This window comes from Carassius gibelio, chromosome B21, assembly GCF_023724105.1.
Source record: "Carassius gibelio isolate Cgi1373 ecotype wild population from Czech Republic chromosome B21, carGib1.2-hapl.c, whole genome shotgun sequence".
Lineage (NCBI taxonomy): Eukaryota > Metazoa > Chordata > Actinopteri > Cypriniformes > Cyprinidae > Carassius > Carassius gibelio.
This window is the reverse complement of record NC_068416.1, coordinates 15,813,365-15,829,839: the sequence shown is the minus strand read 5'-3', so window position 1 is coordinate 15,829,839 and position 16,475 is coordinate 15,813,365. Positions and strand designations below refer to the sequence as shown.

The window sequence follows — 16,475 nt, the reverse complement described above, 5'->3', positions numbered from 1 at the left end:
CTCTGACCCTAAAATAGGGATCTGAGTATTAAACAGACGAGATGCTACGACAACCCAACCTCTCACCTTGTGGCCATGACATGACCTCCTAGCTTCTTAAAGTCTAGTTAACTTCATTAACAGTCATCACAAGGTGATGTTTGAAATAAACAGATAAACAGCGTGTTCATCCTGTATACATCACACTCCAGAAAACAGGATGGACATCAGCTGTCGTTTAAACTGAAAGAGGCGGGACTTGTATTGAGCATAAGAGCATGTGATGTCAAATCAGGGATCACAAGCAGCCACTTATCACAGAATAGGTTTCAGAAAAGAAGAATGTAAAAATCAACACCCTAGAAACCTTAGAATGTCTTTTGGATAGGGAAAAACCATTCACACAACCTGCAAAAATGTCAAATGTATTTTTAGCCTCACACTGATTAGGCTTTTGATGATGACACTGGCTAACATTAGTACTCAAAGACTAATTTGTACATTAAATAGCTTCCAAAAAGCAAAACATTGAACATTTAGGATTTTCTGTTTGGATTTCAATGAGAGTTTTGTGCTTCCCCTCTCCAACTTTGCAAGTTTAATCTGAAATCCAAAGGATTAGTGCTAACCAGCCGTGGAGTGTAAATCTGCTGTAAGATCACAGAGAAAGCAGAGAGTTTATTCTCTCCACACACATTCAGCACTGCAGAGGAGAGCAGACTCTCTTTTTAAAGAGTCAGACCACCTATTAGAGATCTTAGTTACTGTAAATAGTGCAGAAACAGAGCTGTTAACAATACCAAAATATATATTTATATAAATAAACTTTAAAAAAAACTTACCATAAAAACATTTTCATGCCATTACGAATCTATCAACATCCAATTACCAATAAGCAAAAACATGTATTAATTAATTAATTTATTTGTTCATTTAAATAAATATGCAGAAGAAAGTGTATAGGAAGAGACTGATAAAGCACAGCCCAAAACAATGATTTAAATAAATGTATAACCAATAACAGAACAAAACAACTTAAAGTTATTATTACAATTGTTAATACTAAAAGGTTATGTAAAAAATATTTATAATGTATATACTACTGTAGTATAAATATTTTTTATTATAAATAAATATTCTAAAATGCAATAGCAATTTTGTATTTTATGATTATATTTTTTTTTACACAAGATAATGATTGTTAAAAAAGATTAAGTCCATTTTTAAAAAAATGTTTGAACATCTCAACAATAAAAACAATAATAATAATAATAACAACACAGAAAATCTACTGTTATTTTCTGCCAGGACAATATATAAATTTACAATCAATAACACCACAAAGCAACTTAACATCATAATCATTATTATTATTGTTGATATTACTTTTAGTATTAATACTAAAATATTACATACAGTAAATTTATAATGTAAATTATGTATATATTATTGCAGTATAAATTTGCATTTATAAATAATTTGTAAAATGTTAAAAATAAATAGCTATTTTAAATATTTAAAAAAAATTGATTGGTAGAAAAGACTAAGTCGAATTTAAGTTTAAGTTTAAACATCTGTAAAAATAAAACATTTAAATAATAATAATAATAATAATAATACTGAATTTAAATAAACTAAATAGACTGTAATATTTTGCCAACACTTTTTTTATTAATTTTACAGACATGTCCGTCAACTCTAATAAACTCATATTATATAACATATTACAACTCCTAATACTGTGCAAAAGTCAAAATACGGGTAAAACACCTGTTTAAAAACACTAAGAAAATAAATTAATATGTAAAATTCCTTCATAATAATACAGTATATAGTGCCCTTTGAAATATAGTGCCACTTATTTCTTTCTCATGATGTGTTTCACAGCAAAAAGATGATAAAGTAATACAGGTTTGACAACATTAATGAATGAGTAAATGAATTAAACTTTTTGCTCGAGTTGCTGCTTAAAACAAACAGATCAAAAGATGTGCACTCCAGTGTGTCTCTTCAACAGTCACCTGCATGAGTGAGCGCTCAACCCTGCTGCATTGATGAGCCATTACATCATTTCCTCGCCCCCTGCTTAGCACTTCTGACATGTGCCTCACACCTCGAGCGACACAAGTGTGAGTGTGTGCGCGAAAATATCAGAAGAACTGTAAAACAACAGCTCTGAGGCACACAGCAGCTAACATAGAGCTAATTTCTTTCCTGAGAGTCACTCACTCGCCGCACTAACCACCCCTTAATCGGCCCCAAACACGCCAGCTCTCCACACAATACCCTTCAGAAAGCACTTCATCAGCTGGCCCCATGCATATATTCATAGAGATATGCAAAAAGCTTTATGCTTGTGAAGGTTTTTTTTTTTTTGCAGAAACATCTCTGAGAAAGCAGGAATTGGTAATGAGGGGCGAAGACCTGCCCGCCACACAGATGAGACGCAAACATATTACAGTACACTTAAAATACAGTTTAGTCTCTGATTAAACTGTGTCAAAGAGACTGGTATTGTGCACTCTGAATACCATGCTGCTTTTCCCAGTGCTAGACAGACTGGTTGTGTTCTTATAGAAGAAACACTGGTGATATTAGTGTGTTAGTCACACAGGGCCGCAAGGCACACAGTCACACACACATCCAAACGTGGCTGATAAACTGGCCTGTCAACACTCTAACTTGTGTGCTGAGCTGCTGGATTTAAGACTAGCAACAACACAAATGGATACACACATACGCAATGTCACAGAGCGACATTGCAGCGGGCATGAGGGAGAACGGGAGCCCTTTCATCCTCCAAAAACTTAAGAGTCAAATAAAAAGATTCATGGAGCTGCACATTCGGAAGAGTGATCTGATTCATAGCAGTTGTCTATTATAAGTGGCTGAGCATATATCACACAGCAATGATCTGGAGTTAATGTGCTGTAACCCGTTTGGGGATTTGGGTGTCTGCTACCTAGGCAACGAAATCTAGAAGGCAGAGTGAACTGACACTTGTCGTACCAGGCATGATGCGGCAGCAACAGCCAATCAGAACAGTTTTTTTCTGTTTGATTGCTATCACATTTACACTAAACTAAAGTGAAACTTTTAGGGGTGTCGCGATATACCGGTATTGACGATAACCAATTATCGATATTGTGTTAATTTAGTGTGTGATGATATACTGGTTTTAGCAATAACCGCAATATTTAAAATGAACAGTTCTCATGATAACAGCACATGTAAATACTCCATTGCCAGTACCTGGTTGAGCTCCCAGGTGGCAGTATTGTGCCTTAACGCTTATACCTGTCAAACAAGACGACGACACAGCGCTCGCAGCTACTCCAAGGAGAGCCGTGTTCATCAGCATAAGTTGCCATTATTTTACTAGTCATAGAATGAGAAACGTTATATTGACCTGTTAACAGCGGTTTTCTGTGTTCATACATTAAAGGATGATTATTTTAATAAGTACCGCGTTTTCTTTACTCGTCTTATTTTTGTATTTGCAATAAATATGGCCTGTGCGTAGTAACACTTTATTTCTTTGTTCAAATCTATTAAAGGGGGGGGGGTGAAATGCTATTTCATGCATACTGAGTTTTTTTACACTGTTAAACATGCTAAACATGGACAAAGTTTCAAAAATTAAGTTGTACGTTTGAAGGAGTATTTTTGTTCCAAAAAAACCTCTTCCGGTTTGTCACAAGTTTCGGAAAGTTTTTTTTGAGTATGGCTCTGTGTGACGTTAGATGGAGCGGAATTTCCTTATATGGGTCCTGAGGCACTTCTCCCGGAAGAACGCGCGCTCCCGTATAGCAGAGCACTGAGAGGCTGAGCACAGCCTGATCAGTGAGAGCACAACAGACATTCAGTGATCAGAGCGAGAGCATCGCGAAAAGTCACAAAAGAAGTGTGTTTTTGGTTGCCAGGGCAAGACAACCCTGCACAGATTATCAAAAGAGAAACAGCATTCAGGGACCAGTGAATGGAGTTTATTTTTACAGAGCATCAACGGAGTTGTGCAAGTGTTTTTGTTTGTTCCCTGCATTTCGGATTCCACATCGTTTATTTCTTAAGGATAATGCAGTCCCAACGGAAAAGGGTCACGATCGTGTGTTGGAACCGCATGCGGTGAGTAAAACTGCTTCAAATATCTCTGTGTTGTTAACTTAGCTATCAGCGCGTAAGCACATCAAGTAAACAACATGCGATGTCATCAAACTGCACTTTCCACATGTACAGCTTAAAAAAAAAAACGACATAAAGTGGAACTTAGTCATTTTCCAAAACCGCTAAGCAAATATATACAGTTTCAGTACATACCACATAGCATACCACCTTTGCTGATGCTGCTATTGTTAAATTTCAGCCTCTGGATCTGTGTCACAGCTTCCACATGCTCTCAACTCAAAAGCCTACTGGCTCTCGTGATTCTTTAGCTCCGCCCACACGTCACGCCTCTAGGCGCTCGTGTTTTTCCGGGAACAATCGGTACAGACTATCTTTCTCTTATTAATATAATAAAAATAAAGACTTTTTGGAGTTATGAAGGATGCAGTACTACTCTATAGGTACTCAAGATTAACAGGATATTGAGTGAAAACGAGCATTTCACCCCCCCTTTAACAGTTACACGATTAAAACTGATCTTGAAAAACTGAGCGATCACATTGCTGCATTAAACTTTGTAAAATGTTAAGTTGGTTGCAGTGCTATGCATTTAATGTCTCATCTGCGGTCATTCTTCAATAAGGTTCATTAGTTAAAATTAGTTAACTACATTAGTTAACATATATAAATAACATCAATAACAAAGAACAATATTTCCACAGCATTTATTAATCTTAGTTCATGTTAATTTCACCATTTACTTATGCATTATTAAAATCACAAGTTGTGTTTGTAAACATTAATGCACTTTGAACTAATATGAACAATGAATTACTCTATTTTTATCAACATTAATAAAAGCCTAATAAATGTATTGATCATTGTTCATTCATGTTAGTTAATGCATTAATGTTAATAAATGACATCTTATTGTAAAGTGTAACCATTAATATTTATTCATCATACACTGTTGAACTTGACAGTATTTTCTCTATTGTTATTTCATAGGAGCTGCAAAGAAGATGGAGAAAGCCAGAGTCTTGTGCCCTGCCTTTATCAGTAACCTTATGTTCATTGGGTGAAAAAGAAAAAGAAAATAATTTGACTGATATCTTTTTCCATATCGTTTCTATAGATATCACGATATATCGATATCATGAATTCTTATGGCCACAACAACCGTGATATGAAAAATCTAATATCGTGACAGCCCTAGTTTAAAGTAATTGAAGAATGGCTTGGATAAAGGAAATTACATTTGTTATGTATGTACTGTATGCATGTATGGATGGATGAATGCATCAATGTATGTATTTTTTATGTATGTACTTATTTTTAAGAAATAATTGTAATATTTGTTTATTTTGAGATTTTTCTTTTGGCCTTTTTGCCTATATTTTGATAGGACAGTAAGTATCTGAAAGGAAGCGAAATGGGATAGAGAGAGTGAAAGGGATCGGGAAAGGTCCACAAGCCGGGATTCGAACTCAGGACACTCATAGAGCAATGGTGCTAATTGTCAGCATGCTGCCACAAGGCTATCGGTGCTGACAACTGTAATATTTAAAAAATAATGTTATATTTAAATGTGACATGCATTAATTTGATCAAAAAGGACAGTAAAGACAAATGTTTTTCTATTAATTTCTATTAATCCAAGAATCAAAAAAAAAAAAAATACATGGTTTCCACATAAACATTAAGCAGCACAACTGTTTTCAATAATGATAATAATAAGAAATGCTTCTTAAGCACCAAATCATTATATTATAATTATTTCTGAAGACTCGTGTGACACTGAAGACTGGAGTAGGAGTAATGATGCTGAAAATTCAGCTTTGCCACCACAGAAATAAATTACATTCAAATAGATAACAGCTATTTTAAAATTGTAATAATTTTTCACAATAATACCATTATTATTGTATTTTTGATCAAATAAATGCAACACTTTGAGCATAAGAGACGTAACTGACCCCAAATTACTTCTGAGAAAAGCATCATTCGGGCTAAACATCTGGAAAAGACACTTCCAGGATGTTCTGGCATGAACCTGACTTTCTCAGTCTGATCCAGGCTCATCTTCCTCAGGATGAAAACCAAAACAGACCCCAATGTAAGTGACTTAAGACAAAAACTGATCCTAGGTCAGAGACTCACCGTTGACTGTGAGGTGCACCCAGCTGCCGTTGTGGAAGGTGTGGTACTGTTGTTCCAGCATCAGGACCTTGCACTCGTACCAGCCCTGGTCTTCCGAGCGAACCCTCTCAATGCGCAGAGATGACTTGCCATGCAAGCTGGCTCGGCCTGTGGAGTTCAGAGACGCACAAAAGATGGGAGAGATGCTTTAACAGGATCCAAAACAGTCGTCTACCAAAAAACAGCAAGTAAACTGTTTAAATAAGTCAGTTTGAGACACAAATATTATAAGGGCCAGAGGCCGTGACGGCTGAAGTGAGAGCCGAAGTGGCCCACAATAATTTCAGACACTCCTGTGAGCACATGGAGAAACACACATCTCTAACTGCGCCAGACGGGGGCAAATCCATCATGAGACTATGATATAGCTAGCTGGCTGTCTTTGAGGGTCAAGCAGAGAGCGGGATTTATGCCTTTTTTTCTATATTCTGGCAACAGTGCTGGACAGATGGCAGGAAACAACAACAGCACAGGCAGAGGGATTGCAAGACAGCAGCGTTAAAGGCTATTAAGGGCCTGTGTTTCTCCTCAAAAAACAAATTTTCAATACAAATGGCACTGCTACGGCCAACATGCAGTCTGAAAGGATTTTTTATAGTCCCACAGCATATGAAATAAAAAAAAAACATTAAGCAAATGTACTCAATAATATAGTCAGAGAAATAAAATCTTCTATGTGCATTAGTTGGACGGTCAGAAAAAAAAATAGTGTGTAATTTGAGCTAAAGAAGCATACTGTAACTACTTTGTTTGAAATAATATTACGTTAACAAACCGTTTCAGAAATTCTTCATTCAAACAGAAAGCCGCACTATTGGCGTGACTTGAAATAGTACATGATTGTGCCCACTGAACACCAAGGTCGCACAATCAAAAAACTTCAGAAATATTCCTTACACACAGCAGCTTCTGTGAGGCCCTGCAGATCAATAACACTGAAGGAGAACCAGAAGCGAAACGAGAGCGGTCAAACGCCTGGCCTATTTTTACAGCTGTGAGAGAGTGTTGATGAGAGCAAGAGAAACAACGCTGACATGAGATGTAGGGTAAAGATAGTCCTCAGGAAGTGACACGCTGGAGGTCAATACAGTAAATGGAAGCATAAAACTGCCTCTCCTACATTCATATTCTTCCCACTTTTCCTCTTTTTCTTTCTCTCTCCCTCTCATTAAGTTAAAGGCACAGTTCAAACCTGGAAGAAGAATTTTAAGGAATTTGACCCCAATGACCTTTTTATGGAGAAAAAAAAAAGAGGAAGAAAGTAAGTAGTGAAGGTTTGGAGGGACATGAGGGTGAGTAAATTATGTTATTATTGTTCACTAAAACTAACACTATTAAAAATTATTTTCATTTACTGAAATAAAGCGGAATTAAAATAAAAATGAAAAATATGGCAAGGCTTAAAAACGTAATAAAGAAATACATTTAAGTCAAATAATTTGAAATACCAAAACAATTTGAAATAAAATTAAATAAAGCTACATAAAAATATAAAAATCATTTTATATTTAATATGTTACGTTCGGAATTAAATAGGGTTTTGCTAAGCTGCAATTAACACGTACAGAAAAGCCTCAATGCATGATGGGAATCAGAGTCCTGCCTCCAGCATCACAGGCTTTTTTGTTTCTGGGTAAACGAGACTAAAACTTTTAAAGCATTGCTATTTCAACTCTATTTAGCATTAATGAATAATACATTGACTCGCATATGTGGCTACTTCATCTTCTCTCAATCTCATGCTTACACAAAGACCCAATACATGGAATATATATAGGGTCATTTGGTGACAAGCAGGCTTTTTGTGGTGGACATTGGATATCTATGCCCGAGTAATGCTGGACGCACACCAGTTACTATTACAGCAGGGGTCTCATACTCCAAAACACAGAGCTACTGTAGATGTGCTGAATAGAGCCATTAATCTGAAGGAGGCGATGCCCAATATAAAGCCAGAGGTCAGAGGAAATACACTGCTGAATGAGACCTCATGCAAGAACTCATGTAAATCCAGGTCACAAGGCCATTGATGGCAATTATGGATCCTGCTCAGTGGAGCAGATAAAAGACATGTGGAACTTGTGCTTCCCGAGCGGAACGATACAAACAGATCAGTCTTTACAGTACATATTACATTTATATTACTGATAAACAAATAATTATTTTTATTTAATTTTCAAATAGTTATGTATTTTTATACATATCAAAAAGCAGTAAATGACCATTATTTAAATATTTATTTATGCAAATTATTATACTATTAATTATAATTTAGCATTTTTGTGTGTGTGTTTTATAATTATTATTATTATTATTATTATTATTATTATTATTATTATTATTATTATTATTATTATTATTATCATCAAATCACACATATCCCAGGTTTCAAGCACCAGCAGAGCAACTGCCTTCAAGATTTTCAATATCTTAATCTGCTTTTAAAAAATACAGCTCAGCACTGCACAACGTGTTAAAGTCTCTGCTGGAAATTCAACTGAGGATACAGGATGATAGAAAGTAAAAAAAAAAAACACTTTCCAATCTCGTTTCCATTCACTCTGAGTGAGAGTCATTAAAATTGCATATCTTGCCCTGAGCCACATCTGATAAACTATCACAGTTTCTTTGCTTTTATAAATCTGACATGCTCTTAAATTATGCCCTTTCTGTTTCCACTCCTTATCAATGATGTAATTTCCAATCTCAATTAGGAAGAAAAGGATCATATATGATCTCTGGCGCTCTCCTCCACCCCATCCCGAAACCTCTTTCTTCTGTCCGGCTGATGCCTTGCTCTTGAGATCAGCACCTCTTCCACCTGTCCACAGATCTGGACCGCCAGATACACAGGAGCAAATGATAAGAGCTTTTTCTTCAAACGTTTTGATTCACAATCTGTTGACACGGCCAGCTCTTGCCCTGTGATAAAGCTTTCAACCCTCTATGAGCGAGATTTAATAATGTACTGAGATCTGGACTGGGCTGATTTCAGAGACAACAGTGAGATATCTCCATTTCATTGGGTCAAATAAATGACTACGTGTCCTGCTGTGATTTTATGCATTAAAAATAATTAAATAAAAATGAAACAGGTGAGGTATCCGTCACTACAGACCAGCGAGCTTTACTTATATGCAGATTGTAGTCCAAATTAAAACTTGTCATTTTACAGGGCAAAAAAAAAAAAAAAAAGGAAGGAAAGGCAGATACTGATGGGTTTGTAAATAAGATAAGACATGGTTGTTGTAAACTATTTGTAATCTACAAAATTTTTTAGAAATGCTAGTACTTGAAAAAGCTTAATTCATGTGAAAAGAAAAAGAAAGAGAAAAGTGTCAATTCAAATGCAAAACACTGCCTGAAAGAAATAATGTCTAAAAACTGATATAAGTGTGATGTGAGTTTCCTATATTAGATGTAATAATTAATAATTTAATGGATACAAATCTTTTTCAATTCCGTCCAAATGATGAAAAGTGGCTATATTTCTGTGGAAACTGTGATAAAATAAGATAAGGTGGAAATCCGAGCTCACCGGAGTACTCGGGGTCCACATGAGGAGGGTAGAAGCGGAAGTTGATGAAGAAGGGGATGGGCACTCCAAACTTGAACCACTCCACCACGTAGGGCTGGCCGTTGAGTGGGTGGGCCACGTCACATCCCAGAATCACGGTCTCCCCTGCGCGGGCCGTCACAAACTGAGGCTCCTCTCTGACTCCGTGGGCACCTGTGAGAACATACGGACTTTGATGAGTAATCACACACACTTAGGACTGTACCAACCACACACTGAAACTGCTCTGGGGAGCAATGATTCATCTAACAGCTGAAAATAGATTTTGGTTAGTAGATCAAGTAAATCTGCATACTATGTGCTCCACTAAAGCATTGATTGAAGCTCAATTCTACATTAATTAACTATATCCGGATATCCTGAAACTATTTTACTAATCAATATACACACACTCATTCATTCTCCATTAACTACAATACTAATGTCAATGGACTGTCAATAGACTGATTTGTCCCCTATTTATTATATCAGGAAGTAAACAAAGTTTTTGTGGGATTCTGAATAATGTAAAACATACTAATCAAATGATCATATTTGTGACATTGGTCATATATTTCTTACATATGGTCACTCAGTTGAAACTTTCGTTAAAATGCTCTTTGGATTATTTTTCAAATTATGCTGGACTACATAATAATTAGACTGAAAACAAACACACAGCGTGACCTGCAATGTCCGATTCAAATGACTCTCATGAAGCAGTTCTTTTTAATAAGCCAGTCAAAAAGATTTCCAAAACAGCAAAACTCCTGAAAGTCTGAATCAGATTCACTAAGTGAGTGAATCATTGAGAGCAATGAGTTCACAACTGACTCAATCACTAAACTAGAGCCATTACAGAAGTGTGTGATTTAGATTAAAAAAAAATCATATGAACATATGTTGTTCATGTGAAGCATTTAATTAGTGAAAATAATTACAAAAAATGAATAATATATATATATATATATATATATATATATATATATATATATATATGCTAACTATATTAATTTATATTAATATATATGAATATATAACTAATATATATATATATAAAAAGGTGTATAAAAAATCTAATATATTTTTTACAATGATTTTAAACAATGATCTCTATACATTAAAATGTGTAATTTAAAAATTAACCACACTGAGACTGATCTAAATGAGTGTGTTTCAACAAAATCACAATTTCTAGAAAGCTATATAAGCAATGACACAGGATCAACTGCTATCAGAAACGACTACCAACCTTTCAACCTTTGCTACAGTAACCATGACATCTGAGCTCATCCTGCACACAGCAGATCAACAGGTAATCAAAAATGATCCATCAAATATAATATTTGCATATGATGGGATACAAATCCAAGCCTTGCTTTCCTCATAAGCAAAACTGACCTTGGCATAAGGTCACCGGCCAATGAAAAACTCCCATAATCAGTGTATGATACGCAGCTAACTTGAGAGGTGCCTAATATGACAGATAAAACAGTCTGGGTTAATGCAAACCTAGGTGGACTAAAATTGATTTATTCAGTATGTAATTTCCTTTGTGAGGCACATCACATTCAAAAAAGCTGGGGAATCAAATGACTGACTCACGACTGTGATTAGATATTCTCAGCTGCTGCTTTTCCTCTCTCTCTCTCTCTCTCTCTCTCTCTCTCCATCCCTGTAATGATGTGATGATGAGAGCCGGAGAGCCGCCACCGCGTCCCTGTGCATATACCCAAGACTCCCGCTGCACCCACTACCTACTGCAGCAGCGCCTGCTGATTGGCTGCTGGTGACATCACCGGTGAGCAAAACAAGCCTTGGAAGGTATGACTTCACTGTTTGCACGGCTGAGAGCGACAAGCGCTTAACAAGCAGCTCTCTCTCTTCTCCCCTCCAGATTTACTCCCGTTTACAATGAAAGACACAAGGGATCGAGCCAGTCAAACCACTTGAGCCCTGAGAGAAAAAGGATGTGCATTTACAACCGAGAGGACTAAAAAAGCCAAACATCATTTGTTTGGTTTTTCAAAAGTTTGCCATGTGGTTGAAGACTTAATTAAGAATGTGCCCCTTTAAAACTTAAATAAATAAATAAATACATCAATAGAATATATGTTGCCTAATTATTTACATATGCACTTAGATTATCATTGTGTGGCTATTATTATATTTAGTAATAGCAGTAGTAGTAAAAATAGAAATGGAAAATCTTGTGCATCCAAATGAACTAATCTTCAAAAGTTGTTTCATTAATAGGGTGGTTCCCACTCCCTTAACACGTCCACCTATGCAATCTTGATCGAAATCCAAATAAGGAAATCAATGTAATGCAACTATAATATAATATAATATAATATAATATAATATAATATAATATAATATAATATAATATAATATAATATAATATAATATAATATAATATAATATAATATAATATAATACTAGCCTTGGTAGAAGATGGTAAACTGGTTTTTAGACTTTTTAGAAGGTACAACAATCTTATCATAAAATTTGCATGAATATACTGATGGAAAGCATCAATATATTAGGCATACATTAATGTTCTAGCAGCTCATCATCATCTTCACAGATCTTGCTCAACATTATAAATGTAGCGGAAGGCTGGAGGCACCGTAGTTCCTTTGAAAATCCCACTTAGAAAAGTAGGTCAAAGTAACCCATAAGTGCTCCGAGATTGTGAAGCATCTGATTCAGGACAGTGTGCTTCTTCTGAAAACACTGAATCAACACCCAAGAGTCATAATATTGCCATCTATTTCCGCCAGCAACAAAATCAATATGGCAAGACAAATGAGAAATCTTAATTAAAGAAAGAAATCAATATAAAGGAAATGCTCCAGTAAGTGTCTTCTTCATCATTATGTCAGGCCTATAAATACACAAATTAAAGGCTATTTAAGGCAACAAAGAAAAAAAAGAAAAAAATTGAAAAGGACAAGACTTCGAATATGTCCAGCGTTAACTTTCTGTTTCAATAGGAAGATCACACCTGTTTAGTTAACATTCCTATTAATCGGATTTAAAAACATAATTGTTTTAAAAGTTTGTTGTGCTCAAGAAAATGAATTAAGCATCCATCAAGCATTTGAATATTTCAGAGGGAATCTTGTCAGATAGTTGCATAACTTTAATCAGTGGTGATGAGAATTTCTGAATTTGCTGAGTAAAAAAATGCACACAGCAAATAAACAGGATGGATCCTGACTGTGCAATAACAGCTAGAGGAGTTTATCACCTGACAGAACAACTGGACAACATGTAAAAAAGAAAAGGTACTAAGACTGCAAATGGGCAAACACAAAGAAAAGGGAAAAAAAGCTCAGCGGTACAGTGCAAATTAAATAACATTACCTCCCCTTGGTGAACAATAGACTGTCGCTTCCCCATTCATCTGCATCAGACGATTTAAACCAAAAAAATAAAAAACAAAATACCAGCGTGGCTTTGAAAACGAATGATGCTCTAATGGAAGTGAAGGACTTGACCTAGATCGGCTGGATAATACCACCCCTGCCATGGATCACTCACAGAGTTCACACAAAACCCTCAGAGGTTCAGGCTCTCTGTTTTCGAGTTCCTACCAGCTCTTGTCTCCTCCAGCAGAGCTGCTCTCTGATTTCAGGTGACTTAATCATAAGATTACAGCTTGAGGAGAATAAACAGACTCTTGAGCGGAATAGCTAATGATTCTTTAGCTCATGATACAGATTCATTCAAATGTGCATAATTAGATTATTTCATGCTACTCTGTATGCAGGCCAGAGATAACAGAGTTTCCCTCTGCTTTATGACCATTTACTGTAACTATATTTATTGATAAGACTAGGTACGCATAAAATGGATGCTATGGGAAGACTCAAACAGAATCTGCACTTATTTTGTCGTATTTTATGCTTATCATGAAGGAAATGTTTGGATGGAGTTAAATGAATAGTTTAGCCAATTATGATAATTTTGAATCGATGTGCCAATCTTGTTCTAAAGTACTCAATCAGTAATCAGTTTGATTCAGTTCTCTAGTTCAAAACGCTCATTCAACTGTAGCTGACAAATTGTTATTATTAAAAATGTACTAAATGCTATCAAATGAATTACAATAAAGAATTGACTATTTACATCACCATTTAAAGGGGTCATTTGATGCTGCTAAAAATAACATTATTTGGTGTAATGAAATGTTTATATGGTTTTCATATACATTATTTTACACATACTGTACATTATTGTTTGTCCTCTATGCCCCACCTTCTGAAACACGTAGATTTTTACAAAGCTCATCGGTCTGAAAAGCGAGGTGTGCTCTGATTGGCCAGCTATCCAGTGCATTGTGATTGACAGTATACCTCAATCATGCGACAGAAATGTTACGCCTCTTAACAGATTGTGATGCCCTGTCCGACAACCACATGTGACGACCGATTGGTGAAAGCCGATCCGGCGATCCACAGTGCAAAGCTGCTGTATTCCCTCAGCAACCAACAGGGATCAGCTCCAGGCATGACGAAGCAGATATCGTCCTCTTTTGGAAGACCAAATAAAGTAGTTTTGCTTTCACAGTGAAACACACAGTGTCTATACAACATGGCAATGGCGGCAACAACAATACTACAACGAGAATAAAAGGTACGCATTCTTTTTTGCCTGAGCATCTGAGCTGCATTATGCAAATCTTCCCACATAGTGACATAGAGATGTGGGGGTGTGTTAGAACAAGCCGTTTTATAAAGTCTTAACTTTTATAAAGAATATCTCTTTGGATTTGAGACTTTAGTCTTTGCAGCTTTACAGATCTTCTTTATGCACCAAGAGCTTGTAACACTCCAAAGAGAAAGGAAAAATTTCAATCGCATCAGATGATCCCTTTAAAAGATTGGGGTCAGCAAATTATTTTTTGAAAGAAACTTATTTCAGCAGAATTCATTAAATAATAATAAAATAATATTACAAAAAACTTCTATATCAAACAAATGTTGTTCTTTTAAACTTTCCACTGATCAAAACTTCCTGAAAAAAGTGACAGTTTCCACAAAAATATTAAATTGTAAAAACTATTTTCAACATTGAAAATAGTAAGAAATGTTTATTGAGTACCAAATCAGCAAATCTGAATTATTTCTGAAAATTCATGTGACACTGAAGACTATTAGCAATGGCTGCTGAAAATTCAGCTTAACAGGAATGCATTTTAGGATATATCAGAATACAAGAAAGTATTTTAAGCTGTAATAATATTTCATAATATTACTATTTTAAGTGTATTTTTTAATCAAATAAACAGGTGATTTCTTTCAAAAACATGAAAAAAATCTTACTATCTCCAAACACTACCCATATATACAGGGAGTGAAGACAGTATATATCAGAAAATCACAGCAAAGAAATTATCTCCATAAAAGATAAACCACCACAATTTTCATTCCAGTTCCCCCTGAATCACTCACTATCAATGTTCCTATGAACAGGTAATGACCAGCCTCGTAAAAACCACCTCTGAGCAGATAGCTTTGCGAAGGATGAACCTACTTATGCCTGCTTCTATAAATAAATATAAATTACTCCTAACTAATGACCAGAGTAAGATGTTCGAGTTGATGGACCTCTAATTGCAAGGGAGGAACTGGGGGCAGTGCATAACTTTGAGGTTTCAATCGGCTGTCTCACGTGAGCAGAATCTTTAATGAATGCGCTGATTGCTGCTCAGTAACCTGCCACAGCTACTCCCATAATTCAAGGTGAATATCACATCTGACAGCTCCCTAAATGATTTGACATGATTGATCGTTACTTAATGTGACCATTTACTATGTTAATGTTACTGATTTATATCACATACACTTTCGAAGCGTATTACGTCATAGCATTTATTTATAATAATATTGGTCACACTTTATTTTAAGATCCAATTCTCACTATTAACAAACCATTAACCAGTATTTCCCTCAATACACTCCTAATTTGATGCTTATTAATAGTTAGTAGGGTAGTTGTTAAGTTTAGGTATTGGACAGGGTTAGAGATGTAGAATATGATGTGCTTTATAAGTATTAATAAACAGCCAATGTTTTAATAAATAATAGGCTTCCAAATAAGCAACTATAGTTGAAATAATGAAAATTGGTCTCCATACTAAACTTATAAACTTATGTATAATATTATTATACATTTTTAATAATATATACAATAAATGCTCTTTTATGCAAATATTTAAATATCTGTAGTGTTGTTGATGTATTCAACCATTTGATTATTCAGATTAAAGAAGTACAGATTCAGTAGAAACTAATTTTTATATATAGATTTCATATATATTCTGTCATATTTTATAATTAATGGATGAATATTACATGACCTAATTAATATTCATGAGCCCGGCTGATAAGGTTTAGAATTTGTCCCTCAGATTATTTTAATGTCCCTGGTTACCTCAACATTTTTAAATGTGAGACGGAATTTGTGCAGACATAAAAACTTAAAATGTTTTTTCATGTTTGTTCATGGTTGTCTGGTTTATGAAATATGCTTATGACTCATAAGTTACGAGTACACAAACTAGAAAGAAATGCAATGTTTATGCAGGTAAAAGTTGCTCTGAGTCAAAGTTTACAAAGAGAGATTG

At 35.2% G+C, this 16,475-nt stretch overlaps 1 protein-coding gene across 1 annotated transcript in view; it reads right to left on the bottom strand.

Annotated features, from left to right (window-relative positions):
* LOC127986148 (protein turtle homolog B-like) overlaps positions 1–16,475 on the bottom strand; it is a 107,554-nt gene that overhangs the window by 64,232 nt on the left and 26,847 nt on the right. Inside the window, exons 2-3 of the mRNA XM_052588386.1 lie at positions 9,821–10,012; positions 6,244–6,390 (exon numbers count right to left, since the gene is read on the bottom strand). Coding sequence (XP_052444346.1) covers positions 6,244–6,390; positions 9,821–10,012 — 339 coding nt within the window. The remainder of the gene's footprint in view (positions 1–6,243; positions 6,391–9,820; positions 10,013–16,475) is intronic.